The sequence below is a fragment of the Peromyscus californicus genome, unplaced genomic scaffold (genome assembly GCF_007827085.1).
Source record: "Peromyscus californicus insignis strain IS unplaced genomic scaffold, ASM782708v3 Scaffold_12__1_contigs__length_115047231, whole genome shotgun sequence".
Lineage (NCBI taxonomy): Eukaryota > Metazoa > Chordata > Mammalia > Rodentia > Cricetidae > Peromyscus > Peromyscus californicus.
The window spans coordinates 84995348-85021840 of record NW_026294413.1 but is presented as its reverse complement, the minus strand read 5'-3'; the positions used below and the strand labels follow the sequence as shown (position 1 = coordinate 85021840).

General features: G+C 55.3%; 1 protein-coding gene across 1 annotated transcript in view; it reads right to left on the bottom strand.

Annotated features, from left to right (window-relative positions):
- Zmiz1 (zinc finger MIZ-type containing 1) overlaps positions 1-26493 on the bottom strand; it is a 205787-nt gene that overhangs the window by 8982 nt on the left and 170312 nt on the right. The window contains 16 exon segments of the mRNA XM_052733631.1: positions 1140-1384; positions 1806-1874; positions 2056-2123; positions 2903-3063; positions 3498-3603; positions 4662-4872; positions 6223-6364; positions 6798-6972; positions 7590-7667; positions 8435-8554; positions 8556-8618; positions 11232-11504; positions 12404-12602; positions 13421-13638; positions 14556-14670; positions 23781-23925. Of these exon segments, the coding sequence (XP_052589591.1) occupies positions 1140-1384; positions 1806-1874; positions 2056-2123; positions 2903-3063; positions 3498-3603; positions 4662-4872; positions 6223-6364; positions 6798-6972; positions 7590-7667; positions 8435-8554; positions 8556-8618; positions 11232-11504; positions 12404-12602; positions 13421-13638; positions 14556-14670; positions 23781-23925 (2388 nt within the window).

The following is a 26493-nucleotide window of genomic DNA, read 5'->3' as shown; positions in this document are numbered from 1 at the left end:
CAGCTGACAGAGTATAAAGGCCAAGTTCTTGCCATCGCTCGAAACCAGCGTGGCTCCTGAAGCATCTGCTTTAGGCTCTCTGATGAAGCAGTCAAGCCTTCATTTCATGGGCTGGGGCACCCCAGGTGTGTGCAAAAGCCTCCACCCCCATCCCAGGTGTGTGCAAAAGCCTCCACCCCCACCCCAGGTGAGTGTGCTGCTCTACTGGTACCAAAGGGCAGGAAGAGGTCAAGCCAGAGACATTGAAAGAGGCTCAGACTTTAACAGCAGTGGCTGGGCTGTTGTCTACTGGAGCTGTATTTCGTACCAACCCCAGACCCAGGGGGGCTGTTCTGCTTTATTCAAGAACACCAGGCTCTTGATGATAATCCAGCCTCTCCAGCCACTGCTTCCCCCACCCCACGGCGACAGGAAGATACGGAGAGTCAGAATGTTCGGATGTCGGGGTCCTTGGCATAGGCTGTGGGACTCAAGCCAGGAAACTAATGACTCTGGCCCACTAACCACCTGGGCACGCTGGAGACCTAAGATCACAGGGCCACCGTCCTCAGACAGAGAGTGGGATATTTTCTAGGAACCGAGTGGAAGGCAGCAGGGGTGATGTCTGAAGTCTGAGAGTGACACGGAGTGACAGGAGCCTGGGTAAGCAAAGGCTAGCCCTCTAGCACCTCGGCTCTCTCTGGGACGGTGGGAGAGGCGGAAGGGCAGGACTGATTACCTGGCCGAGCAGGCTGTGAAATCTTGGTGCTTGGACCATCATTTCCTCAAGCCTAGTGACCTGAGGACTAGTTTTGGAGGGTGTGTCCTCTCTCTTTCTCTAAGATTTATTTTTTGTGGGTATGAGTGGAATATTTTGCCTACATGTATACGTATGTACCATGTGTGTGCCTGGTGCATGCGGCGTTTCGGAAGAGAGTGTAGTATTGGCTTTAAACTGGAGTCATGGTTGGTTGCGAGTCATTATGTGGGCTCTAGGAACTGAACCCCGGCCCTCTGCAAGGGCAACAAGTGCTCTTAACCACTGAACCATCTCTCCAGCCCCACTCTGTACCTGCTATCACCAACACAGAAATCCCAAGTTCCCACTGGACCCAGGCTGGCCTCTTCTCCCCCTCCCTGTGCCGCATCACGCTGCATACCTTGGCTGCTGTAGTCATTGGAAGTGGTTCCCCCAGGAGGAGGTGGGAGGGGGTAGGGAGACGGGCCGGGGCCCAGAGCAGCGATCATCTCCATGACATTGGGCATGATCATCTGGCTGGGGCTCATGGTTTTGAACCGCTTTGAGGGGATGCCATCAGGGTCGTCCTTGATGTGGAGGTCCGACTTGATGGGCACTGGCCGCCAGCTGCATGTAGGGTCAATGGTGACCTCTTCAAACTCGGAGCTGGTAGGGAAAAGCAATCTTAGGGGAGGAACTGAGGTTTAGAGTCCCTAGCTTTGGAGACAAGATGCCGGAGTGTCTCCACTCCTCCTCCTCCTCCGTCAGAGCTGCGCATAGGGCAGAGGCCTGGTAGAGTTCACACCTTGTTTGGCGAAATTGAGGATATTGAGGCTTAGAAAAACAGAGCCTGGGGCTGCTGGCCCCAAGACCTCCAACCCCCCCCCCCCAAAAAAAAAAAGAGGAGTTCCTGCATTGGCTGAGTTCTGTCCTCTCTAGAACACATTGGCCCCCCAAGTCCAGGAATTCTCAAGGTCAGGCTGCTGATTGGTGGCTAACCCGGAAGTACCCAAGGCTGTCTGCATTCCCCCTCTCCCCACTCTCCTCCAAGCCAGGCTGTTCCCCCTCCAGTGGGGGCTTCACTTACTGCTGGATGGCGTTCAGGATCCCCCACATGTACTGATCCACCTCCAGGCCCTCAAGCAGAGCAGTTTTACTGGAAAAGAAGAACACCAGACTTGGTCTTTGCTCTCGGAGGCGGGGCACAGCCCACCCATCTCCCCTGCCCGGCCACTGCAGGTCCAAGTGCTGTAGCTGTACAACCCAAGACCCGGGCCTCTGGAGGGTAAGCGGAGCGGCTTAGTGCCCCAGGAAGAGGCAAGGCGGGTATGGCTTACTTGCACACAGGACACCTCCAGGTCCCTCGCTCGCAATTCAGTTGGAGGTATGACTCCAGGTCGAAGCACTGTGGGAGGGGGAGACAGAGAGACAGGTAAGATCAGCACCATCAGGAGACACCTTGCCACGGCTCTGGACCCTAGGAAGGCTTCAGTTCCCGGGAAGAACCCTTCTGTCGCTCACCCCAGAGGACAGCCATGCGGTGTTTACTGCTTCAGAGCAGCAGCCCCGACACATCGCTTCCCTGTCCTTGAAGCCCCCCCCCCCCCAGACCCCGCACCCCATCCAATTCTCACTGCTGTTGTCAGAGGGACAGTGTGGCCTCTGACAGTCTCTTTAGTACAGCAGCTGGGGGACCCAGGGTGAAGCTGATCAAGTTCATCAGTCTGTATCAGATACGGCAATCACATTACCTGTCAACGCCTACGCACTCAGAGGGAGGCAGGCCTGCCTGCCACTCAGCTTTCAGGATGAACTGTGCTTGACAGTGGGGTACCTGGGCCCTGTGATCCTTGGATCCCTTTCTGGGACACATATCCTGGGCATCCCCTTACACAATGGGTCTTTGCTGGCCTGGGTTGTCTCCTTCCCAAAGACCTGCTCAGGGCAGGTCCCCAACTAGTCTGTGGTGTCTAGCCAGGACTTTCTGCTGGTCTTCAATATCTGATTGTCTAACTGTATTTCTGCACCACAGAGATGGACCCGAAGGAGAAAAGATGACTGAGAGAGTAAGTGATATTGGCTGCCAATGACCACGATGTCCCTGTTGGCCCCTCAGCCCGCCCCTTGTCACCCTGGCAACTCAGTGAAGCCTGTCTCGGAGGCGCACTTCCTGGGACTACTCACCTGAACATGCTTGCAATCGTGGCCTCGAGCAGGCAGCTGTATGCGCCGGAATGTGATGGGGCACTTCAGAGACACCTTGATGGCTGTCTGCTCCACACCATCCTCCCCATTGAGAGTTGTGTTGCCCGAGGAGGCAGCCACACTGCTGAAATTCCGCTTGACTGTGGGGTAGGAGGCACAGGGTGAGGGGCTGGGGGTTCCACTGAGGGGTTGGGTCTAAGCAAGCACCTGAACACGTCCTGGATTCCACGCCCCCCTGCATTCCCCATGTGATGTATGCAGTGTGCATGGGAGGGAGAAAGGACTGAGGAGAATCCCTTCTCTGAAGAACACCCTCGCTAGGAACGGGGACTTTCTGCAAAGCTTGCAGAAACCCAGTCTGGTGCTCCTCTGAATTAACTGGGTCAGCAAAAAGTCCCCTCAGGCACTTAGCTCTGCAAGTGTGGGAAGAGAAACCAGACTGCATGGTGGTGTCCAGGGACTCGAAGGGGGAAATACCAAGGAATAGAACTATAGGGAAGAGGGGCTTCAGGGTTTGGCACCACCACCTCTTGGGCCCAGCCCCTCCCAACCTGTCCCTACCCACCCGACTCACTTTTGGTGATGCAGTGCTCGGCGGGCAGTAGGCGCTTCTTGAGGAGGCCCTGCAGCACGGAGCGCACAGAGGGCCGGTGGACCAGCTGCAGCACGAAGAGGTGGGACTGCAGGAAGAGCGGGAGGCTCGGCGTGAGCCACAGTTCCCATGCCTGCCCCAACTGCAGCACATGGGACCCAGGCTGCCCCATGCCCAAGGGTCTGCAGGACCCCCATGATGCCTCGCTAGGAGACCGTACCCCGAGACCTTGGAGAAAGAGGGGCTTGGAAATCAGAATGAGGCCCAGGACTGAGAGGCTGGGCCTTTGCAATGACTGTCTATGCTCCAGGCTAACATGGTGGATTTTCCACTGAAAAGTCTCCTGGCTGAGGTTCCAGGACACATGGCATCAGGACTAGACTCCAGTGTGTACCTGCTCTCCTGTCCTAACTTCCCATCATTCTTGTCAAGTCGGCCTGTCCCTGCAGCTCCCCTCCCCTCCCACCCCCGCCTCCAGGAAGCCTTCTAGGACCAGGCATCCCAACTCTTCATGCTATGGCTCTGCAGCCTCATGAGGCACCCCCATCTCATAGGTCCAATTTCTGTGGCCTCATCCCCCCTACACAGACAGACAGGACTGAGTGTTTCCTTTTGAATCTTTCAGAGACACCAACAGAAATAAGGCAGGCAATTTACTTCCCTGTAAGTATCCCAGGGAAGCTCTGTGTCCCAGCCTCTGATTTCTAGGGACGGGAGGAGAGTGCTGAGTGCCATGCTCAAATCATGGGCATTAAAGGGATATCTATGTGCCTGTGCATGTGTGCATGTGAACATGTGGGAGTACATGTATGTATATCCTCCCCACAGTCCCAAGACAACAGGAATAGGAAGAGGTGGTGGGAATATGAAAATATCACGCAAATGAATCAAGAGTAGATTGCAGCTTTGATCTGGCCACTGGAATAGGGGTGCTTGTGCCTGGGGTGGCACCGAGGAATAAAGGGGAGGTATGTGGACTCCCAGGGGAGGCAGAATGCAAGGGGAAAACGACTAAGCATAATAGAAACGGCTAGAACGTAGCAGATGAGATCACTTGGGGATGGAGGACAATGTCCCAGGGTATTCCTGGGGACCCAAGGGAGGTCAACGGTATGCCTCCCAGTCCTGCCTGCTCGCCCTACTCACACAGCAGCAGGCGGTGACAGTGATCTGGATGGTGTTACGGCCCGGCTGGCAGACATGCTTGAGGTGCAGGGGCTTGTGGGAGGTCTTGTTGTCGCCTCGCTCGATCGTGAGGGGTGTGGCATTGACGCTGACCTGCACCGAGGCTGGCCAGTTGGTGTTCATCTGCCGATCCTCGTGGTGGTAGCACTTGAACTGCAGCTCCAGGTCTGACCTGGGGAGAGGCCAGGATGGACATGATCATCCTGAGTTCCCAGGGACCCTACCCTTTGGCCACAGCCTTTTCCCTTCCCTCACCCCAGAGCAGTGGTTCTCAACCTTCCTAATGCTGCAACCCTTTAATGCAGTTCCTCATGCTGTGGTGACCCTCAACCGTAAATTTATTTCCGTTGCTACTTCATAACTGTAATTCTGCTGTTATGATTATAATAATGTAAATATCTGATGTGCAGGATGTCTGATATATGACTCCCAAAGGGGTTGAGAACCACTGCCCTGGAGAGTCTATCTTCCTACAAATCCAAATCCATCCTAACATCCCAAGCCCTTACACATTTCCATATCTTGTACTACGACAGCCACACCCACAGCCTGGCTACCCTGTCAGCCTAAGAGTGACTCTTCTTCCCTAAGACTGAGTCAGAAGGACAAAAGGACAGATGTCTGTCAAGACCAGCAGTAACGCTGACTGTGGCCATCTCCGGGTGGTGGCAGGAACAGCATCCCTGGCCCCTTTTGTCTGTGTGCTCTCAAGCCTCAGCTCGGTGTCCTGAATGCCCACCCAGTTTTGCCTGTGACAGCCCACTGGTTGCCCAAAGCTGTGGGATTTCAAACATGGAGCAGAGGCCCACTTTCTAGCCTTGAGGATGCTTACTAAGCCGCTGGGGTGGGCTGGGGCTCTCTGCCAGGCCTTTGGGTGAACCCTGCTTGATGACTGAATAACCAGGAGGGGATTTGTAATCTAGGAGCCCCCAGTTCAAGCTCGACTTCTTGCTTTGAGAACTCACATTCTTTAAAAGGCTCCTCTAGCCTCAGTTTCCCCTTCAATCAAAAGGAAAAACATTGCTTCCTTCGAGATCTCAGAGGTCATGTATGGAGTCTGGCCCATGCACTTGAGCACAATCCTAAGGGTGGGGCGGGGGGGCGGGGTGTAGTACCAGACAGTGGTCACCTCCTTGCAATCTACGGAGCTCGGTGAGCCGACCTAGCCCTGCTCTTCTGTTCTCAGCAGCCTCCTCGCTTCACACTGGCAGCTCCAGCCGCATGAGCCATGTTCAGATGGATGGCTTTTCCTTTAGCTAATTCACTACCTTCTTCCCAGCCTTCAGGGCTCTGCTAGCCTCCTCCCCCTCCCCCTCCGGAAAGTCCTGTCAACACTTAGGTCTTGGGGAACAGCTGTTCCTAGTCACTGATGCTTGGCCCCTCTCCTGTGGGTTCTTCGTGACGTCCCCGGGGCTTCGCCTAGTGCATGGCCCTATCAATGACGCGGAAGAGGCAACAGTGACCGGACGCTGCCGCCAGCACCCGCACCCGCGCACGGCAGTCACCACGCGGGTCACCTCACCTCCACATCAGCGTCTGGTGAACCGTGGGCCGCAGGTGGAAGACATGGTTGCTGACGGCCAGGTTGTGCTCCAGGCGGAAGGGCTCCAGAACCACGCCATCCCGCACGGGGAAGGTGAGCCGCAGCTCATCGTTGTGGTTGGCTGGGTAAAGACAAGGACCGTATGAGTGGCAAGCACCCCAGCTGCGCAGGTGCTGGGGACACGGTGGGGCTCACCTTGGGAAGCACGCTCAAAGCACGTAAACATGGGCCAAAAGCCACAGAAAGTGTGCTGGACCCACGCACATGGCTGAGAGCCTGTGGCTTCCTTTAGCTCAGCCGGCTCACCCCACCGTGCGGTCCCATTTCTCTCTGTCCTTGAAGACCCAGGCTCTTCCTGGTGGCCAGGGGAGAGGACAGTCCAGCCCCCACACTAAATGTTCCCGGGAGAGGGGAATCCTTGTTCTCAGTCCTCCTTGCCCTTTCTGCCTAACTCCGATCCCAGGTAGCCCAACTTCTGAGCCCTCTCATCCTGCTCACTGGGGGCCTCCGGTTAGAGCTAAATGATGAGGAATAGAGAAGTGTGGGGTCCTCACCTGGGGGCGGTGGCAGAGCGCTCATATTTGGCTTGATGTCAGGTGGGAAGGGTGGCTTGACATCTTGGCTGGGGGACAGGTAGGGAGGTATGCTGCTCCCGGGGGTCATTGGGGGCGTGGGGTTCCCTGGAACAGGCGAGTGGGGGTAATTTGCCACAGGAACCGGCCTGGGAGGCTGTAAAGAGATATCAGAAATAGATTATGGACTCACAGAAAGGTAATGGATCAAGGCTGTGAACATATACTCTACTATCTGCACCAAATCCTACCCTAGGACTACCTCTCACCAGAGGACACTCTCACCTGCAAGATCCTGCTCCTTTTGGAAGACAGGAGGGACTGAGAAGGACCCCATCCCTTATTAAAGCCCACTCCACTGATCCCCTCAGGTCAGGTTCCCACAGCCAGATGTCAAAGAGGACACACAGGCTCAGTGTGCTAGCAACTTGTCAAACCTACACCAGGAGGAAAGGGCAGCTGGCCTCCCCACATTGTGATTCTAGGCCACATTCCCTGTCCCTGCTGGGGGCGGGCAGGAGGGGTCCTAGTCCCCAGGATCCTTTCTGTCTGGTTTTCTGTAGGGTCCATACTTGTCCTTGGTCACCCAGTAGAACAGTGGACTCTAGGTCCTGAGCATATCTATGTCTCAGCAGGTGACCAGGAAGTGCATCCTCCACCTGTGGACCCCTACGACCATGCAGAGATGCTGGGGCAGGAAGGTAAGGAGTGCTCCAGCCTGCTGATACCTGCTGAGGGTCAGCTGGACTTTGGAAGACTTAAAATGACACTCACCCTGTTGACGCTCCCTTGGCTGTAACTGCTGTAGCTGCTTCCAGAGAAGGTGTTGTTCTGCCCATTAAACTGTTCTGGCTGTTGAAATAAAATTGTGACGAGTGAGGGCAGTACAGGCCCATGGCTGGACCCCCCTTGGAGACATGAGTGTGCTGGGGAAGAGGGTTCTAACAGGGTCTCCAGGACCAGGGCGGGAAGCGGAGACTGTTGCCAGGGTGGGAAGGTCCTGAGTGTGGCCTCTTTTGCTCACAGCTATAACTTTAGTCAAAGACCCCCAAACAGCAACAGGCACGGTGCTGAAGTGCGAGCCAAGATGGCAGACATACAGCGCCAATGGCCACCCAAGCCGGCGGCACGGGGTAAACGACGGAGGGACTTTCCCACCTGAGAACGTATTTTGCAATAACGGCCACGGAAAGGCATTAAATGCTCAAAGATCTTTATCACAGCAACACTGTAAAAGTGAAAAATGAGAAGCGGGCACCGAGAAAGAAGCGAGGTGCGATCCAGGACAGAGACGGTCTATAAAATGAGCAACAAGCATACAACAAAAATGCGGGTGGGGGTGGGGGTGGGGGTGGGGTGCGGACAGAGTCAAGGTGACATTAGGCTTTGTCTTTCAGAATTGTGCTGTCACCATCCCACGTACTGTGAAGAAGGAAAAGGAGGACTACCATCTGAACTCATGAGAACAGGAGCCTCTCCACAGACACAGATGAGCACCCAGAGAACCAGGAAATGTCCCCACCGCCTCTCGATTCCTTCAGGAATATACACACAGGGTCAGAATGTGTGTATAGGGTGAGATACGGGAGTGCCTGGGGTGCCCTGAAGAGGGCGCTCACCTTGTAATACTGCCCCATGTTGACCGTGGGGGGTGGGTACTGCCCGGTGCTGGGTTGGCTCGGCATCCTTTGTCCGGGGTAGTTGGGAGATGTGAGTGGCCTCGGGGGGTTGGGGGTGGGGGTACTGGCCTGGCTGGGTGGGGAACTGGCTGTTTGGTCCATATTGCTGGTTTCCATAGTTGGGCTGTAGGAATGCAGAAAGGACAGGGGTAGGTCAGCAGTGATGTGGTGTGGCGTCAAGGCGATCACTAACTCAAGTGCCAGGTCTGGGTCCAGCTTTTTTTAAAAAAAATTATGTTTCCCACATATATGTATGTGCACCATGTGCATGCCTGGTACCTATGAAGGTCAGAGGAGGGGGTCAGAACCCCTAGAACTAGAGTTATGGATGGTTATGAGCCATCATGTGGACCCTGGTCACTGAACCTGGCTCCTCTGCAAGAGCCGTAATTGCTCTTAACCACTGAGCCATCTCTTCAGCCCCGCCCCCAATGCCTTCTCTTAGCACTTCCATCTTCTACCCACAAAACGCCCTCTCGACCTGTCACAGGGAGAGAATGAGCCAGAGGGTGCTGGAAGCCTCTGCTTGCTCTGCCATCCAGGGACACTACACTCTGCCCGTCCAGATCATAGACCACCTCTCCATGAAACTGTTCTTCTGGAAGCCTGTGCCCTCAGAACTCAGAACTCCAAGGATGCTCAGAGCTTCCCAGCTATGTCTTCGAGGGATTCAAGCCTAAAGCACTCCTTTGTGTCTCCTAAGGCTGAGTTCTCCACCGTGTACCCCGATGTGTCAGGGAGATGGCGGTCACAGAATTTATTTCCAAGAGGTGGTAACCCCTGCAGTGAGGCTGACCTGGGTAAGCAATGTCCTTACGTCCCCAACCGAGCAAAATAGCCACCCAGTGTTCCATTCTTAGCAGTGTCTACCCACTCTCTACACAGCTGTGGGAGAACTAGTCAATGAGGGGGCAAGACAGCCCCTCCTGCAGAAGTGATTCAGAAAGGAGACAGCGCCACCTTCTGCCACCTTCCCTATCTGGCACAGTGGACGATCCAGGACTACCTGTAACTTAGGTAGCCAGAACACGGCATCCCGGAGTCAATGGTTCCTTCCCTGTCTTTTCAAGACTCTTTCCTGCCTAAGAGTCTCTCATCCTCTAGGCTCAGATCTAGTTGGTGGCCGTGCTCCAGTGCCTGGAAGCACACATCAGAGTGGGTAGCACTCAGGAACTTTCCATGACTCTCACTGTGGGGCACATCAACTGCTCTGGGCCACGGTGAGCTCTCACTGTGGTGTGAAGTGGCTGGTACCTACATGTTCATTAGGCTGCAGGAGAGAACTGTAAGGGGACCAGGCAACATAACTCCAGCCCGCACTGAGGTTCTCCCACTTCTAACATAGGATGAGCATGCTACCATGAGGTGGAAGCCAGAGCTCCCAGACAGGGACCACCCAGCATCATAACCTGGGCCAGCTGAGAAGCAACAATGCTTCGTGGAGGACTCCTTTAGTAAGAGCAGAGGGCTCTGCCTCAATAAGCAAGTCTTCTGCGGCCTCAGGGCAGCAGCCTGAAATTCAGAACACGAGTGCCCAGTGCATCCAAGGGCACATCAGGAGGTTGAGGGGAGAGGATGCTAAGAAAAACAACCACGTGTGGCCGTGCTCTGGGAGTCAAGCCATCGGCTTAAGGTCCCTGCCCAAGGACAGCCAGGGCTAGGAGGGGGCCCATGAGCCTTTGAATTTCCTCCCTGAACTGGTACCCTTAGGTGGAGGCTCAGGACTTGAGAAGGCCCCCTGGGTGTATGGGAAGCACCTAGCCCCCTACTCTTGAGCCTCAGGCTAAGGACACCTGTCTCGGTTATCACCCAATCTCTGTGAGAGTAGTTGCTGAAGGGACCTGTGGGGACATGGCGGAACTGATGCTCTTTGGGATAGAAATCCACCTCAGCTTCAGCTGAAGGCCACAGTCTTGACCAGCCAGAAGGATGTGATCTGAGAAGGGATGGAGAGCTGTGCTCAGGAAGGGGCATCATGGGGTGTGCCCAAAACAAGCTTCATTGGGGGTGAGGGGCATCTGCTGGGCCAGGATTCTGGTCCTGGTCTCAGTGCTGCTCAATTGTTTTCTGAGTGTCACTGAGGCCTGGTGACATCCTTTCCTCCCCCTGACCTTAAAGGGAGTTGGGGACAGTCTGCTGGGATGGTTTCCATCAGCACCTCTGCTGGGTGACGCCAGAGAAGACAGTATTCCCAGAAGAGCATCTATGACGGAAGGAAGCCCTAGGGATGCACTGCCTACCATCTGACCCCCACCCTCCGCCCCCCGACACAGACAGCCTGTACGAGAGGGTTTGGTAGCAGCTGACACTCTCGAGGCCGCTCCCTGCATGGAGGTCCTCACCCAAAGTCATCCAGTTAGTATCTGAGCCTGGCCAGGAACTAACAGTCATCATGGTTTCTGCTTCGACACCTGTCTGCTCTAGGCCAGGCATTTCACAGTGTCACTGCCTCTTATCCTGCAGGCAGCCTAGAGGCCACGGTGGATTGTCAATATCATTCACACACACACACACACACACACACACACACACACACACACACACACACAAACTGTGACTCGGGTGGTATGCCTGGCTGGGGGTCTTCCACAATAGAATAGAAAGGACAGTCAGGAGCTGAGGCTCCAATGCCCGACCTTTAGTTCAAGTTCTCTGGTGGCCCAACTATGCCCCTTCCGAGGCTCTGCCCATGATCCCTGTGCCACTGCCCCTGCCTCTCCCATCTGTTGTCACTTACCTCTCCGGGGTACGGCCTCTTTATGCTCTGAATAGGAAGGGACTGGGGCCGGGGGCCGGGGTAGGTCTGCTGGGGCATCCTCTGCCCGTGTGTGCCAAAGGGGCTGATGCCGGGTGGTCGGGGCTGGTTCATGCCCATGGGAGGGCCGCTCATCCCCGAGGGTGTCAAGCCAGCTGCCATGCTGGCAGGATTCATGCTGCCCCCCATGGAGGCAGGCCCCCGAGGCCCGGGTTGGTTCATGAATTGGCTGTTATACGCCTGGGTGGGACCCATCTGGAAAGAGGAACACACCTTCAACGGGAGAAGAAGAAGAAAAAAAGAATAAAATGCCACATGCATTGAAAGTGCAGGGAGGGAAGGTTAGGGAGCTAAGGGGAAGGGACACTTTCCCAAGTGGCCGCAGCTAGGAACTGGGAGGTCTCCAAGGACCCAGTCCTCCAGGGCTCACTGCTGCCCTCTGCAGGTCTCGTGGGAAAATGCAGCTGAGGGGTTTGGGTAGGGCCAGGAGCAGTCACTCCAATGCACAGGCAGCATTCCCAGGGAGGCAGGCAGGGAAGAGGGAAGAGGGCAGGGACAGGAGGGGCACAGGGAGGGCACAGGAAGAGGAGGCGGATGAGGATGGAGGCTGAAGCCCTTTCCTGAAAGCCCTGGCCTTGCCCTTGGTCGGAGGCCAAGGGAGACACACCCTCCATACACAGAGTGTGACTTACCCAGCCCACTTCCTCCTGCCCACCCTGTACCCTTCCTCCACGCTTTTGTCCTGCATGGTGGTGGGGCTCCCCTTTTCACACCCCACCCCAGCCTTCTGAAGGTCAGCGGATCTATGATAAGGCCTGGGCGAAATCCACCAAGTGGGTAAGAGGACAGTAGTGGCCTCAGAGGTGATTGGGGACAGCCTAGGAACGAAGTGATTTCAGGCACAGAGCCCACTGTTTGGTAACCAGGAACCCAGAGACCGACGGGGTACCTCTTCCCCATGTGCACACAAGAGCTATCATCCCACGCAGAACATAGCACACCCACCCCCCACCCCCTCCCACCACACCCAACCATGCTACCACACCCACACCCTAACATATACCCTTTTAGGGGCTTCCAAGGAGACACATTTCACCGACACTCAAGATATCCCCAGTCTGGGTGAGGCCAGACCAGGAGGCAGGAACCCTTACCGGTCCATACTGGTTTATATCCTTGTTCTGTGTCTCCTGCAAGGCTGCCACTGTGGCTGTGGCTGTGGCGGTGGCTGTGGCGGCCGCTGCGGCTACTGCAGCTGCTGCAGCAGCCGCAGCTGGTTGGGTGAAATCAGCAGGAGGCCGGGTGTGTGGCGGGATGCCCATGCCTGCAGGGGCACTAGGACCCCCAGGGTAACTGTGGAGGAGAAGCAGGGAGGAGTCAGAGAGTCTTCAAATCTAAAGCCGAGCCTGGGGCATGCTGGGAGGATGACTACAGACAGGGTGGTACCCACACACTCCTTGCACCCAGCCTGTGGATGGGAAGCCCCATAGGGATGCGGGACCCCTGAGGTTGGCAGCTGTTTTTGCTACGGGTGACAACTACGTCACTTGTTCCTTGAATTTTCGCTGGTGCTAGGTTTCCATAGCCTCTCGGCTTCCCGTTGGCTACCACAACTTCTCTTCTAGTGGACACAGACCTGAGAATTGTATGGTGCCGTGTGGATGTGGGTTCAGGAGTGCGAGACTCTTGTCTTGAACTACAAGGCCAGAAACTCAGTAACTCTGTCCCTAGAGCTAGGTGGACTGAGGTCAGGGTGGCTTAGACAGGAAAGGGTGGGTGGCCTGCCGGCTTCTGCCCCTTCCTTGATGTCTTCTGAAGCTGGGGACTCCAGTCTGCTCCTCAGCTTTCCTCCACAGAGAGGCAAAAAGCTTAAGGAACTTTGGACAAGTGGAGCCCACGGTCACCGCTCTCCCGCTTTACCAGTTCACCCCACGGACTTATGATTCATAAAGATACAAGGGCTAAAAAAGGAAGTGAGAATGTAGCCTTTCTGCCCCCCCCCCCGGGGGGGGGGGGCGCGATGTCAGCCTGATAAGTCACAGGGCAACACTGTCCTCACATCCTGGACCAGGCAACCTGGAGCTGGAGTTCAAGTCAGAGTCCTTTCTGGACGTAGGGAGGAAGGCTAACACACCACTGCAGAAGGCCATCAGCCCAGGCTGGCCACTCACCTGGCTCCGAAGCCCCCGCTACCGGGGTAGCCGGGCCGGCCATACATGTTGGGCTGGATGTAGGGCTGTGCAGGGCCAGCTTTGCTGGAGAACTGTTGCTGCTGCCCTGTGAACTGCGGGGAGTTGAGGCCGGGGTTGCTGGTGCTCATGCCTGACGCCATGGGGTTGCCGCCCGGATTCATAGGGTTGTTGGCATTGGCCATAGGGTTCCCGAGGACCTGCAAAGCAGAGAGCGTGGCTATCACCGAGGTCAGTCCCCGAGGTCGTGTGGAGAAAGAGTAACGAGAAGGATAAAGGGGGAAACATCCCAAGTCCCCAGAACCAAAAGGGATCCAAGGGAGTGGGCTGAGAACGTCAGCCTGGATAGAGTGGGGCAAAGGCTCGCAATGCCAGCTCAAGTGGTCCCCAGGCACTAGAGAGGGATATGAGGCAGGAGAGTAGCACTTGGCAAGCACTGAGTTGAGGCCCTCCTCAGCCCCAACTCTTGCAATAGGGCCCGGGTGCCTAGAGGTGGTCTGTGGATGGAGACCCCAGGGAGGCGTGATAGCTCCCTCCAGGGTGGCCCGGCCCAGGTCCAGCGGTGGGGGACCCTCTGTTAGGACAGAGGTGAGGAGGAGAGAGGACAGAGGAAGACATAAGAATGGAAACAGGCTTGATTAGGAAGGCGACTGGGGCTTGGCAGGTTAAGGCACCCTTGGCCGAAAGGGAACATCTTGGTAAAACCTAATCCAGGTCACTCAGGGTCAAGGGTTTCCAGCTTAGGAGCCTGAGGGCAGTCACACACAGGGAGTTTGTTTACACAACTGGAATAAACATGGTCTCAGAAGAGAACCTGTGGCCGGCCTGCCAGATGCAAACCTCCCTCTTCTCTCCCAGAAGGCCCTACAATGGGTGTGCCCCCCCCCCCCCCCCACACACACACACCAGGGACCCAGCTGTGGCCTTCCTGAGGCCAATGTGTACCCTTTCTGGAGTGATGTGGTCTGCGGCTGGGTATGTCCTAGAACTGGCTTCAGACAGTGAAGAGGACTGTCACGGCATGGTTTCCCGGAGAACCTCCCCCCTGGGGGCGGGGGTAGATAAGGGACACTTGAGCCTAGAAGGAGCCATGGCAGGGGGTGGGACGGGTTCTTACCTGACTCTGGGATGTGTTGGTCACTCCCCACACCGTGGTGACCACGGAGAGGGAGCCGGGAGGCTGATTGGTGTTCTGCTGCCAAGGGACAGAGTCATAAGGAAATGACCCATCACTGCAGAGAGAGAAGAGGTCGGTCTTTAGAGCTGGGGCAGGGCTCAAGCGACAGTGTCTTCACCTCACCATCCTAGCTGACCCTTGCCCCAGGGAGCCCTGGGACTTCAGGCTTAGGAGAGCACTTGATGCAGAAAAGATGCACCTTCCATGGCACATGCCAGGCAGAAGCGACTCTTGCCCATCTCTGCAGGGGCCATCCCTGTGGTGGCTGCTTTACCTGGGCCCACAGTCCAGCAGCTATGCACTGAAGAAACCATCGTGACCTAAAGCTCACTCTAAGCCCCCTCTTCAAACATGCTGACTGTCCATGAACCCTCTAGAAACAGCCAGGACCTAGGCATTGTCTCCACTAGGGACAGCCTGGTCCCACTTCTTCTTGCTCTCAGCCGTTCATGACAAACTAGCTGTAGAGTCCTACTGACCTGGTCTTTGGAATTCAGGCTTAGGTCACCCTGTCACCCTTCCTCTGAGGCCCAGGACCAAGCAAGCAAAGCCTGCCTGGGTGCCTTACCCCCACCTTCCAGTCCTGTGCACATCCCTGCCTGGCTAAGACCTTCCCTCACCTACGAGTCAGCACCAGCCGCTTCCAGTGTTGACTGGGCAAAGTCCAAATGCACTCCAGAATGATCTATCCCACCAGCTCATTCCCAAGCCTGCACCTCGCCTTCTCACCCCAGCCCTGCACTGGCCACCTCTACAGGGAGCTCCTTCCGAAGAGCCCATACATATCAGAAGCCAGGAATCTACTTCCTCCAATCCAGTCTCAGGTTTACCTCGAGCACTCAGTGAGGCCTTGCAGTCAAGCCAAGGTGATGTGGGAGGAGTGAGAGGCATCCAAAGTGAGTCACAGCATTAAGAGTAGCCAAGGTCCCTAGCCCTACTGGAGGTCACCTGCACTTCCTCAGTGAGAGCCGTAGAACACCATACCCATGCCCCAGAGCAGCAGAACACCTTCATCTGTGACACCCTCTCCCCCAGATCTGCCTCCATTGGCCGATGCTCACTTCCTTCTAGTTTCTCTGGAAAGTCACCTCCTGGGGAAGCCTTCCTATTTCTCGTCATATAAAAAGCACCCCATGCTGTCATTTATGTATTTTTCACAGCTATTCACCACTCTGCCTCTATTGGTCTATGCTCACTTCCTTCTTGTTTCTCTGGAAAGTCACCTCCTGGGAAAGCCTTCCTATCCCTCGTCATATAAAAAGCACCCCCACGCTGTCTTTTACGTATTTTTCACAGTGCTTCACCACTCTTGTATTACACATTTGACTATTATCTTTCCCGCCTCTACTCCAGAGTCTAGAGTGAGCCGAATCCAGCAGTGTTGTGGGACAGAGTGGATTAAAGGCCAATGGACAGACAAACCAGACGAGGACCAGGCCTTGAACTAGTCCTGAGCATGGAGGAAGCAGTACAGAGCAAACGCTGTATTTTCTAGGTCACGGTGGCTGAGCTCCGTGGCCTCTCCTCTCACCCTTCACGGTGGTTACAGAGTGTTCTGGACCCCGCTGTCTGGCCAGGCAGTGGCCAAACTGGAAAGCAGTCCTGGATACTCCCCTCACTAGCTCAGTCCACAGGTCTCCCTTGAGGCAGCTTCCTGTACTCTCTTTTGTGAGAAGAGACTGAGAACATGTCCTCACGCTTTCCCCCAGTACAGGAGTGGGTCTTGATGCCCAGTCAGCACGAGAGAGCCGACCACAGTGACGGATGGGGGTGGAGCTCAGTTGGGAGAGGGCTCGACTCCAGCACTGCACAAACAGCCCGGAGATAAACATCTACAATAAGCCTACAATCTCAAGAGTGGGCGACAAGAGAATCAGAAGTTCAAGGCCATCCTAGAAAGTTTGAGTCTAGCCTGGGCTGTATGAGAGGCCCTGTCTCAGAAGAAAACCAAACCTTAAACCCAAACTAAACAACACAAAGCCCAATAAGGGCGAATACTGTTCTTTCAACACACGTGCCACTGTGGACTGAGAATCAGTACCAAGAGGCTCAGTCAAGGACAGAAGTGTGAGCACAGGCCTTGGGGGCCGAGCAGGACATACTCCAAGAGGATAAAGAGGTGTCCTTGAAGTGACACAGGCCCGTTATTCTCGGTGTCCACGGGGAACGAGCAGGGCTAGAATGAGGAAACAGGGCATGGCTAACGAGACAGAACAAGGCCCAGTAGCAGAGGTGGCTGACTGGGGACGAAGTGCAGCCCGCAACAGTGAGGCCTAAGGCCAGGTTAGCAGGGGCATCCCTGCTCTTCCAGGGAGGGGCTAAGCCACAAGCTGGCAAAAGGGGCCTGGCTGGGAGACCCTGCAGGCCACGTTTTCACAAAAGAAAGAGGAGAGACCCCTGGCCACCCATTGTCCCGCTAGACTCCCACCTCGGGTGTGCCGGACAGACACAGGCTCTCCGGTGACTTAATAAAGCAAAAGTCTGTCTTTCCCCCACCACCCCCTGCCCCTCAGAACTGCTTCAGAAGTTCCTCATTATCTTGCAGGCCAGGGCTGGGTTCATGGACGTTTGGATTCACGGAGGTTTGATTCAGCTGGACAGGTTCTGGGGGAGCTCTGTCTCTCACCACCTGGCCTCCCGGGCTACAGCAGCTAAGGCCCCTACTGCCCCCAGCACCATGGCTGGGCCTTGGGGGAGGAAATCAGCCTCTTCCTGTTCCACCCTCCACATAACCAGCGGAGAGCAATGGTAGCCAACATTCCCAAAGTGGGCAGTCCAGGGCCTTGGCTAGCAGGTGGGTGCACTGTCCCAGAGCAGAGGTGGCCTCATACTTAGTGGGCACAGGGCCTGTGGGCTGTGGGGTGCACACCGGAGGAGCACAGAGGAGGGTGGCCTCGGGTCTCACGGCAGAAATGGCATCCACTAGCACGCCATGTGGCTCATCGCCTTCTAAAGGTTCTCAACTCCACAGGGACCCACAGCAGTAAGCTTGTCATGTGTCATCTCTGCCTGGACTCTCTCTTCTACTCCCTTCCCCTCTGTCCGAGATCAAGGACAACCTGAGCTCCTGTGCCGGCAGGGAAGAGGGGTCAGCTGGGGTGAGAGGGCCTGGCGACAAGAGGGGCACATTGGGAAGGGTGTCCCAAGGCCGCCTTCTCTGACCAGCACTGTGTATTAATCTACAGTATGCAGAGCCCAGGTGGGTACCTGGCAGCTTGGGGTCACCCCTAAGAGGCTCTTCCCTTGGCCCACACAGCTGTCCTGAAGAGGGTAGTAGTCAACAGCCCCAAGGACCTGATAACCCCTCTCAGTTAATTCTGCCCCTCTCTGGGAATTCCAATCATGCCACAAACTGCCCCCAGACCTAGTCCTGCCCTGGCAAACCTGCTTCAAAATCCTGTCCCACTTGAGAGGGGCCGGGCTGTGGAAGGTCATCTCGTGTGCCTGTCGAGTGCCTCCGACCTCAGGTGCTGCCATGGCGCCTCAGGCCAGGGCAGCTCTGTCCCTTTGGCCCTGCATTTTGCCCTTCCAGGTTCCCTGCACCCTCCCAGGAAGCCCAGGGATATTGGCTTGAACTCTGCTCGTCCCTTATTGCACTGGGGATGTGAGCGATTTCCTGCCTTGGGCTTTGGCTCTCTGGGGCCTGGGTGATGTTCACCCCCACACCCGCAAGGTGCGGGATGCTTCTGTGCAGTGGACGGCAAAGAAAATGAGAAGAGGCCACAGCCCAGGGCATGCTGGGAACAAACGCCACATCTGTTTGCAAAGCCACTGCCAACTGCCCTTGGCAGTTTCTGTGACCTCTATCTTCACATGATGCCAGCCTCATCTTCCTCATCTGTAAGCATTCCTAGTGTCAGGCAGACAGACCCTGTCCAGCCGTCCTCGGTCTCCAGGACTCCAGCCTGGCCACAGGGTAGGTACCTACATTGACCTGATATTCTGAAGTTAGAAGTTTGTAAAGATGTTGCTAACAGCAGTGGGTGTTATCATTCCTGCCTGTCAAGTAAAAGGCTGTTCAGATTTTCTTTGTTCTTCTTTCTCCAGCTAGAAAACTCCTAACCATACCTCAAAGCCTCGTCTGCATCTTCCCTTTCGTGACTTTCTGTCATGAAACCAATAGCATCTCCCTTGGTTTCCTCCTCCCTGCTTCTTGCCTAGAGCCCTTCACACCAAGTCACAACGGATGGTTTGTATGTCTGTGTACCAGCTCTGCAAGCATTGGTAGAGGCTTGTGAGATACGAGAAAATGAGCTAGGCCTCTAATGACGGGCTCCTGGCTCTCCCTGTGCAGGTCACACAGATATCCACGCAAGGCAAGGGAAAGCAAGCTGTGTTCTTTCTTTCCCGAACCCGTGGCAGCCGCTTCGGGAGAAAGTGGCTATTAGAGTATTCTCTTAATTAATTTCCCTGATCTGGCGGTAGTGGTACCAGCCCTGTGCCAGGCTGTGCTGTCAGCTAGGGGGCTAATGCTCCCGGTCGTTTTAATTTGGGGAGACCATAACAAGTGTCTCCATATTATGGTTCTTGGCCTTCGCCTTCCTGCAGCTCGCTCATTGTGTGAGAGAGGGTGTAAGCATTGCTCAGCAGGGAGCCACTATGGAACCCTGAGTCTCGCCCTGAGTCAGGCCTGTTAATGACCACTGCGGCTCCTCAGCTTTCTTCTCTCAGTTTTTCTTTATAAAAGAAAGAAAGAAAGAAAGAAAGAAAGAAAAATTAGCTGGGTGTAGTGGTGCAGAGCTTCAATTCCAGTACTCAGGAGGCAGAGGCAGGTAGATTTCTGTAAGTTTCAAGGCCAGCCTGGTCTACATTGTGAGTTCCAGGACAGCCAGGGCTACATAGTGAGATCCTATCTCAAAAATTAAAAAAAAAAAATTATTCTGTGTGTACACATGTATAGACCATGTGTGTCACAGTATACATGTGGACATCGGAGGACAACTTGTGGGCGTCGGTCTCCCAGGAGATCAGACCCTAGTTGTCAGGCTTGAAGGCAGTCCACAGGGCCTTCTCCATGGCCCTTTTTGTTTTCTTTTTGAAAACAGATTTCTAGGGGCAAGAAGAGCCTACTGCCAACAGAGGTTGGTACAGACAGGCAAAAAGGAACTACACATAATTTTTTTTTTGACAATTTTTTTTTCCTGCTGTTTTGAGACAGGATCTCCCTGTGTAGCCCAGGCTGGCCTTGGATTTGTGTCCCTCCTGCACCGGCCTCCCCTGTGCTGGGATTTCTGATGTATGTGCTGCTACCTTTGGTCTGCTTTCTGTAGTGCTGGCAATTGAACCCAAGGCCTTGGGTATGCAAAACAAGCACTCTACCACCGATCCACACCCCTGCTCCAAGGGGGCTGTTTTCACTCATCTATTAGCTGGCAACAAAAGAGCCCGTCAAGAGGACACCAGGTTAAGGTTTGGGGGACACCCAAGTCCTGGGGAGCCCCATGGACCAGAGTTGGTGTTCTTCCTACAGATGAGGAGATGGAGGGTCAGAGGGGCTGAGGAACAGCCCGGACTCACAGCTAGAAGACAGCAGCCTGGCTCCAGCCCATGGCCCTACCCAGCACACCCGGGCCTCTCTTGGATGTAGCAAATCCCTGCCCCCGGAGGAGGAGCAAGATCGCCCTTGATCTCAGGGGCTCCAGCAGCTTTGATTGTAATCAAATTAATAGATAAACAAGATTTATTAGACTCTTAATTAGCTTGGCAACACCCATTTGCATGAAGACAATGTGCTAATCACAAACGGCTTTTTAAACCACTCTTTAAAACCCTGGATGAGGAAGCAGAAGTTGTTAGGATAAAGTCGAGATCACCTCGGGGGTGCCAGAGGTGCCCTTCTGCCCCGGCCATGGCTAGATCTCCAGGTGCCTCCCAGCTTCCATCTTGGAGTTATCGGGGGAAGGCACATAATATGCTTCTGTGTCTCTTTGCTAAGTGCAAGATGACCTTGGTATGGCCAATGGCGAAGCTAAAACAGGAGCCGAGCACTCTTTACAAGCTACAGTTAGTTCCCATTCTTCACAAGGTCACAGCTGCTCTTACAAAGTGCCTTGGGAGTAGCTGGTCCCTCCCTACATCTCTTGCATGGCAACATGGCAGCACCGTGTCTCTTTGGGACTTCAGGGGTTCACAGAGGTAGAGGGCACAGCCCAAGGGAAGAGAGCTCAGGCCCTAACTTGCGGCCTTACACTGTGGTGCCACCACATCCTCATGGTTTGCAGTGGACAGGACGACTTGAGCCACAGAAACACGTCGGTCCTCAGGGGCCCTCCAGACCTCTGGGTGGTGGTTCAGGTAGGGATTCCAGGTCCCTGGTTCCTACCCTCTGCTTGTTTTCGAGCCTCTAGTTGAGGACCCAGAGTTTCTGAACCCCTGGATCTTCTGGGTACCACACCCCAGACTTCCCAGTGTACATACTGTGCTCCACCCTCAACAAGAAGGCCAAAGCCCCTGTGAAGATGTCAGAGTCAGTGTCTTGATTGCAAAGGCTCTCTCTTCCACTGGGCTTCCACGTTTAGGAATCTACACTCGAAGCTTAACAGTGGCTAGGGCCCTCCAGAGTTCCCCTGGAAATGAGAGATTCCTCCCACAGGGACAGGCACAAAGGTTCCGAGGAAGGCCAGTCAGCTTCTGGTCACTGGTTACTCAGTACCCTCACCACAGTCCTGGGCTTAAAGAAGAGTCAGGGACTGGCCATTGTTCAACAGCTGCCCCACCATAATGTGGCAGCGTTATGGTGATTACCTAGAGTAAGCCGTGGATGAGAACAGGGCATAGACTGTTCCAGAACCATCAAAACCAGCAAACCCCTCCCCCTTCCTACCCTTGACTACGTTGTTCTGTGCCCTGCTTCACCTCTGTCAGCTGTGTGTTCCTGGGCAACTCACTTTCCCACTCAGCCGGTTTAGGTGCCTTCTAGGCTCTGCAACTTTGCTATGCTCCCAAGAGGAACTTCCATTCAGTTTAACAGATCAGGCTCAAGCCCAATCCATGCCCAGCAGGTCCCCAGCTCCCTAGCCTGTCTTTGAAAGGCCACCAGAGGCCACAGAATACATGCTATCTAGGCCTTTAAGCTCGCACACCACTGGCTTTGCGAAGTCTGTTATCCCACGAGACCTTTAAGGCCCTGAACCTGTCATGGTGGCAGCGAGAGCGGGACCCTGGGTACTGGCCAGCAGCTCCTCACACACAGGACTTTTAGGGATAGCCAGTTTGAGGTCACAGAATGCAGGTGGCCTTTCCTCAGCCTGGATCCTCCACAGTCAAGATACCTTACCTTCTGGAAGCCTCCAACAGTCAGCCCTGCCTACCCTCCTCCTAGGACCCAGGCTTCCCCCTGTCCTGCCTTTAGCTACCAGCTCCTAATTTTGCCCCATGAACCTTCCTCCTCTGCTGAGGAAAGGCAAGCCTTGCCTTTGGTTAATGACAAGTAATCCATGTGAAGTCAACTTGATGAAGACCTAGCAGAGGACTGGCAGTGGCTGAAACCTGCCACGCTCCAGGGCTAGAGAAGCCACAGCCAGGCCGGTTTGGGACAGGACTCTAGCGGGAAGCCACAGCACTTCGGCCCGTCACCATCATCTCCACGAAAATGACGTAGGAAAAGAAAGTTGGGAGAGGCAGGTTAATGGGGTGATGGGAGTCAGGGTGGTTCTGAGGAGCTGAGGGGCTGGGCAGAAATAGCAAGACACAGCTGAGTATGATGGCGTGTGGGGGGCGCGCGCGCACACACACACACACACACACACACACACACACACACACACACACACACTACAATCCTAGCAGTAGAAGGCTGAGTCAGGAGGATCAGGAGTTGGGTATCAGCCCGTGCCACAGAGAGAGAGAGAGAGAGAGAGAGACTCTGCCTCCAAATACCAAATGAAATGGTCAAGCTAAAATATCATCAGATCAATTGCCAAAGTCCTATTCACTGACAGCTGGACCAGGGATAAAGAGTGGAAGGCCAAAGCTTGGCCTCTCTAGAGTAATAGTTCTCAACTAAGGTGACATCCCCACTCTCCCAAATGTGTTGGGTATTCTTGCGGCTGCAATGCTTGGGGCAGGGGGGCAGTCATCAGAAAAGTAAGGTAGGCCAGGCCCGTGACGCTAAACCCTTTATAAGACCCCCACCTCATACAGCTCTCCAGGCCCGTTATGAACCCCTTAGGAAACACTGGTACAGGAGGAAGAGGCTGTGCTGTCAGAGTCTGGGCCCAGGGCCTGGTGAGGCAGTGTCCTGGAGGAGAGACAGCTTGCTGTGCTCCGAAATGGCAGGTAAACACACAGCTGGGCCATCCTGGCCGGGCAGGGCACTTGCTTTGATGAGCGTGGAGGTCCTCTCTGGTCCTGACAGTTAATTCGATTGAGAAGACGAAGTTGACCCTGAGTTCTGGCAGTGCCTGGACCATGTAGTCCAGGATTGACTACAGCATGCTCTGGGCCGTGAGTCTCTCAGCCAGGCAGGATAATGAGAGCTGAGCCGACTGCAGAGGCCCCAGTCATTAGCGAGGACCCACAAGGAGGGGGTGCAGACAGCATGACGGGCCCTGTTGTTGCAGGGTCAGCCCACAGAATACTCAGAGCATCAGCTCAGCAAGGCGCCTGCGAGATAATTAACAGGGAATTGCCAGTCTCACCACGTGCTTTTCCGAGGCTGGTGCAGGGCAGCCTGGCCAGTTCCTAGGTGCTTGGCAGCCCCGAGCAAGCCTGTTCCTGCCTAGGATCCAGGGTTCAGGCAGTCCCAGCCCAGTTTCACTTGCTCTGGTATGATGGGTGTGGCCTGGTTCTACCCCACGCTGGGGGGTGTGACCACCAGCCCTGGGGCGTCCTGAGACCCTCTTGCCCCTGGTTTCCCTGAGAGCACCCAAGTGCCTGCTCTGGATAGAGGGAAGGCTCCGAGCTCATGATTCCTAATGTTCTACTAGAAGCCAGACATCTCAAGGACAAAGTGGCAGTGGGTGGGGACAAGCTAGCCCTCCCTCTCTGCCTGATGGGGAAGAAGCCACATCATTTAGGAGGATTTAAAGGCCAAACTGCCTCTCAGAGGCTCCACTCTCAGGGCTTGCATCACAGGAGATTTCCAAGCAGACCCCAGGCACCCAGAAGATAGCTCAGTGCCTGCCCAGGTAGCCCATCCCCGAAGGCACCTGCATGCTCGCTTACCTGTGCGACAGAGTGGGTTTCATGGAGCTCATGGAGTTGAGGGGGGGCTGCATGGGGAGTTTCCCAGGGGGGTCGTTCTGGCGGCTCTTCTGATGTCGGAGCAACAGCAGGCGGCCGAGTTCTTCACACCAGGAGGACAGCAGGGCTGCAAGGAAGGACAGATGGTCAGTGGGCACACTCAAGTCCTCACTGTACCCTTCCCAGACAGGGTGTTTGGGATGTTGGTTTTGCTCTTGGGAGACGGCCTCAGTGTTTTAAGCTATGAAATAGGCTAACGCTCTCGAAGGAGAGATCAGAAGCATCTGTGCCAAGAGTCCACTAGAGGGGCCGCTGGAGGGGCCACCAGGTTAGAGGCAATGAAGAGGAGGGTAGAGACGGAGCTAAGGGTGAGCCGAGGGAAAGGGCCCAACAAAGGCCTTGGATCAGGGTGTGACCAGACACTGCTGCTCCTCACAGACTTTCGGGGACCCCGTTACCCCATATTCTGAACATTTAGTGCTACCTGGCTTCTCACCACGGACATGATAAAAACCGTAAGGCGCAGCCACAACTCAGGGATTTTTTGGAGCTGAGGACCCAGGAGCATTCACTGGCCTCTCTGAAACTCCCAGCCAGAACGTTCCCGTCGAGCTGACACCAGCCTGTCTCCTCTCTCTCTCCTGCCTCTCTCTCTCTGCTGGACGCAAATGCTTAGAAGGATGAAAGGTTTCCATAGCAGAGGGTAGCAGTGTGAGCGTGTGAGCGTGTGTGTGTGTGTGTGTGTGTGTGTGTGTGTGTGTGTGTGTGTGTGTGTGTGTTTTTCTTGTCTTGTGGCTCAGGCACGCGAAGTCATTCACAGTAATCACCAGAGAGTGGTGAGATAGACAATGTCCCTGCTCGGTAAGAAACCCTACAGTGGGCCGAACCCCAGCCGGTCTTCATCTCCTGGCTCCTCCCACTTAAATACGGAACCTGAAGTTGCCGGTTGCCAGCACTGGAGGAATATGGCCACATACACAATGACCAGGAATGCCTGGTACTGCAAACGGTCAGGCCCTGTACAGAGCCTCCCTCAGCCCACAGCTCCGACGGGTCTCACTGAGGCTGCCAGATGCTTTGCTCAGCTTGTCTGTTGGGTAAAAGTGCTTGGCCAAGGAGGGAGGTGGGGCTGTAGCCCCCAAGGGAGCTTCTGTTTCTCCCCCAGAGGCCGTGGACACGCGGATGTACCGTTCTCTGTGGGTGCCCTTGCTGTCACCTGCACGAGGAGGAGAGTGACTATAAAGGACAGGACCCCAGGCCCAATGCACACCTGCCCCGGAAGCTGATGAGGCTCCTAGTGAGCGTCCAGCACACACTAGACATGGCTAGAGGGAAAGCTGCGTACCCAGCAAGGCTGGGTCAGACACAAGTGTGTTTCCTGATTGCTCCACTCTTTGCCAGGCCCTGGCTATGCTTCTCGCACAGGGGACCAGGCATCTGGAAGCTCATCTGCACGCCACGCACGAGGCCCGAAGGGCTGCAGCTCCAGGAGGCTTGCTGCCAGCACAAAGGATGGATGCAGACCGTGCTGCTGCCTGCAACCTGCCTCACCATCCAAGCCCTGCTCCTCTGAGTGCCAGCCAGGCCACTGCGGGATTCAGGGCTTTCCTTGGTTACCACAGGCTGCCCTACAGGTGAAGGGCGGCCTTGTCCACCTGTCCCCTGTCCCAAGTGGGGTAGTTTCTGGAAAGATAATGAAGCTGTATGATTGGCCATGAGGACTGGAAGGTAGCTGGCAGGACATGTGTTAGCCACATCGTCACATGCACAGAGGGCCACAATCCTGTGTCCAAGAGGGAAAGAGAGGCAACACCGAGGACCCCACTCTCCCTGCCTTGGCTGAGAGCCTGGTTGAGCACAGAGGTTGACAGCAGTTCCCTCACAATGCGCAGGAGCAATGCAGATGCTCGGGAGGGTGCAGACCAACAGGAGACCAACACCACATGGAAATTTGCAGCCAAAAGGGGAGTACGTTGAGAGACAGACCAGGCAGAAGCCCATGGAACTGAGGGACTCAGCCAGGTGGGGCTAAGCACACTCTGATCTGGGAAGGCCCACCTGCTTCCCTAAGTCTTGTCTCTCCACTGGCTTCAACCTACATACTAGCTGGGGAGGCATACAGTCCCAGGATGGGCATCAGAGACACTTCTGGTCATAACTTGTACCCTTCTCTGTGGTGAGTCCCACTCCCAGGTCACCAAGCCCCCTCCATCCTCAAACATCAGCCAGGATCCCACATCCCTCCTCACCCTTTTACAAGGACAGCTTGCTTGGCCTCATGGCAGCTGTTGGCACATTTGCTTTGCCTGGGCAGCTGGAGGTGCACAGGTCACCTGCAGAGCTGGGTGCAGATGTCACTTAGATCCAAGGCCACCCTCCTAGAGTTGAGCATTTGGGGGGCTGCAGAGGAATGTGGAGAGGTGTTCCAGCACCACTCTACTCTTTCTGGGCTCCTTCACAGTCTGGGATATCCACATGGGGAAAGCCTTCTGCTCACCAGAAACTGGGAACCAGAGGAGCAGATGGAAGCAGAGGCCGATGGCACCTAGGAGCGGGGTCCACAGAGGCCTGGCACTCAGGAGACATGACAACAGTGGCAGCCACTGCTTCCCCTGCTCCAGATGGACCCATGGCAGGGGTTGGCCTTACGGAGGGCAGAACAAGCCGCAAACGTGTCTCTTGTGTACGGTGCCCA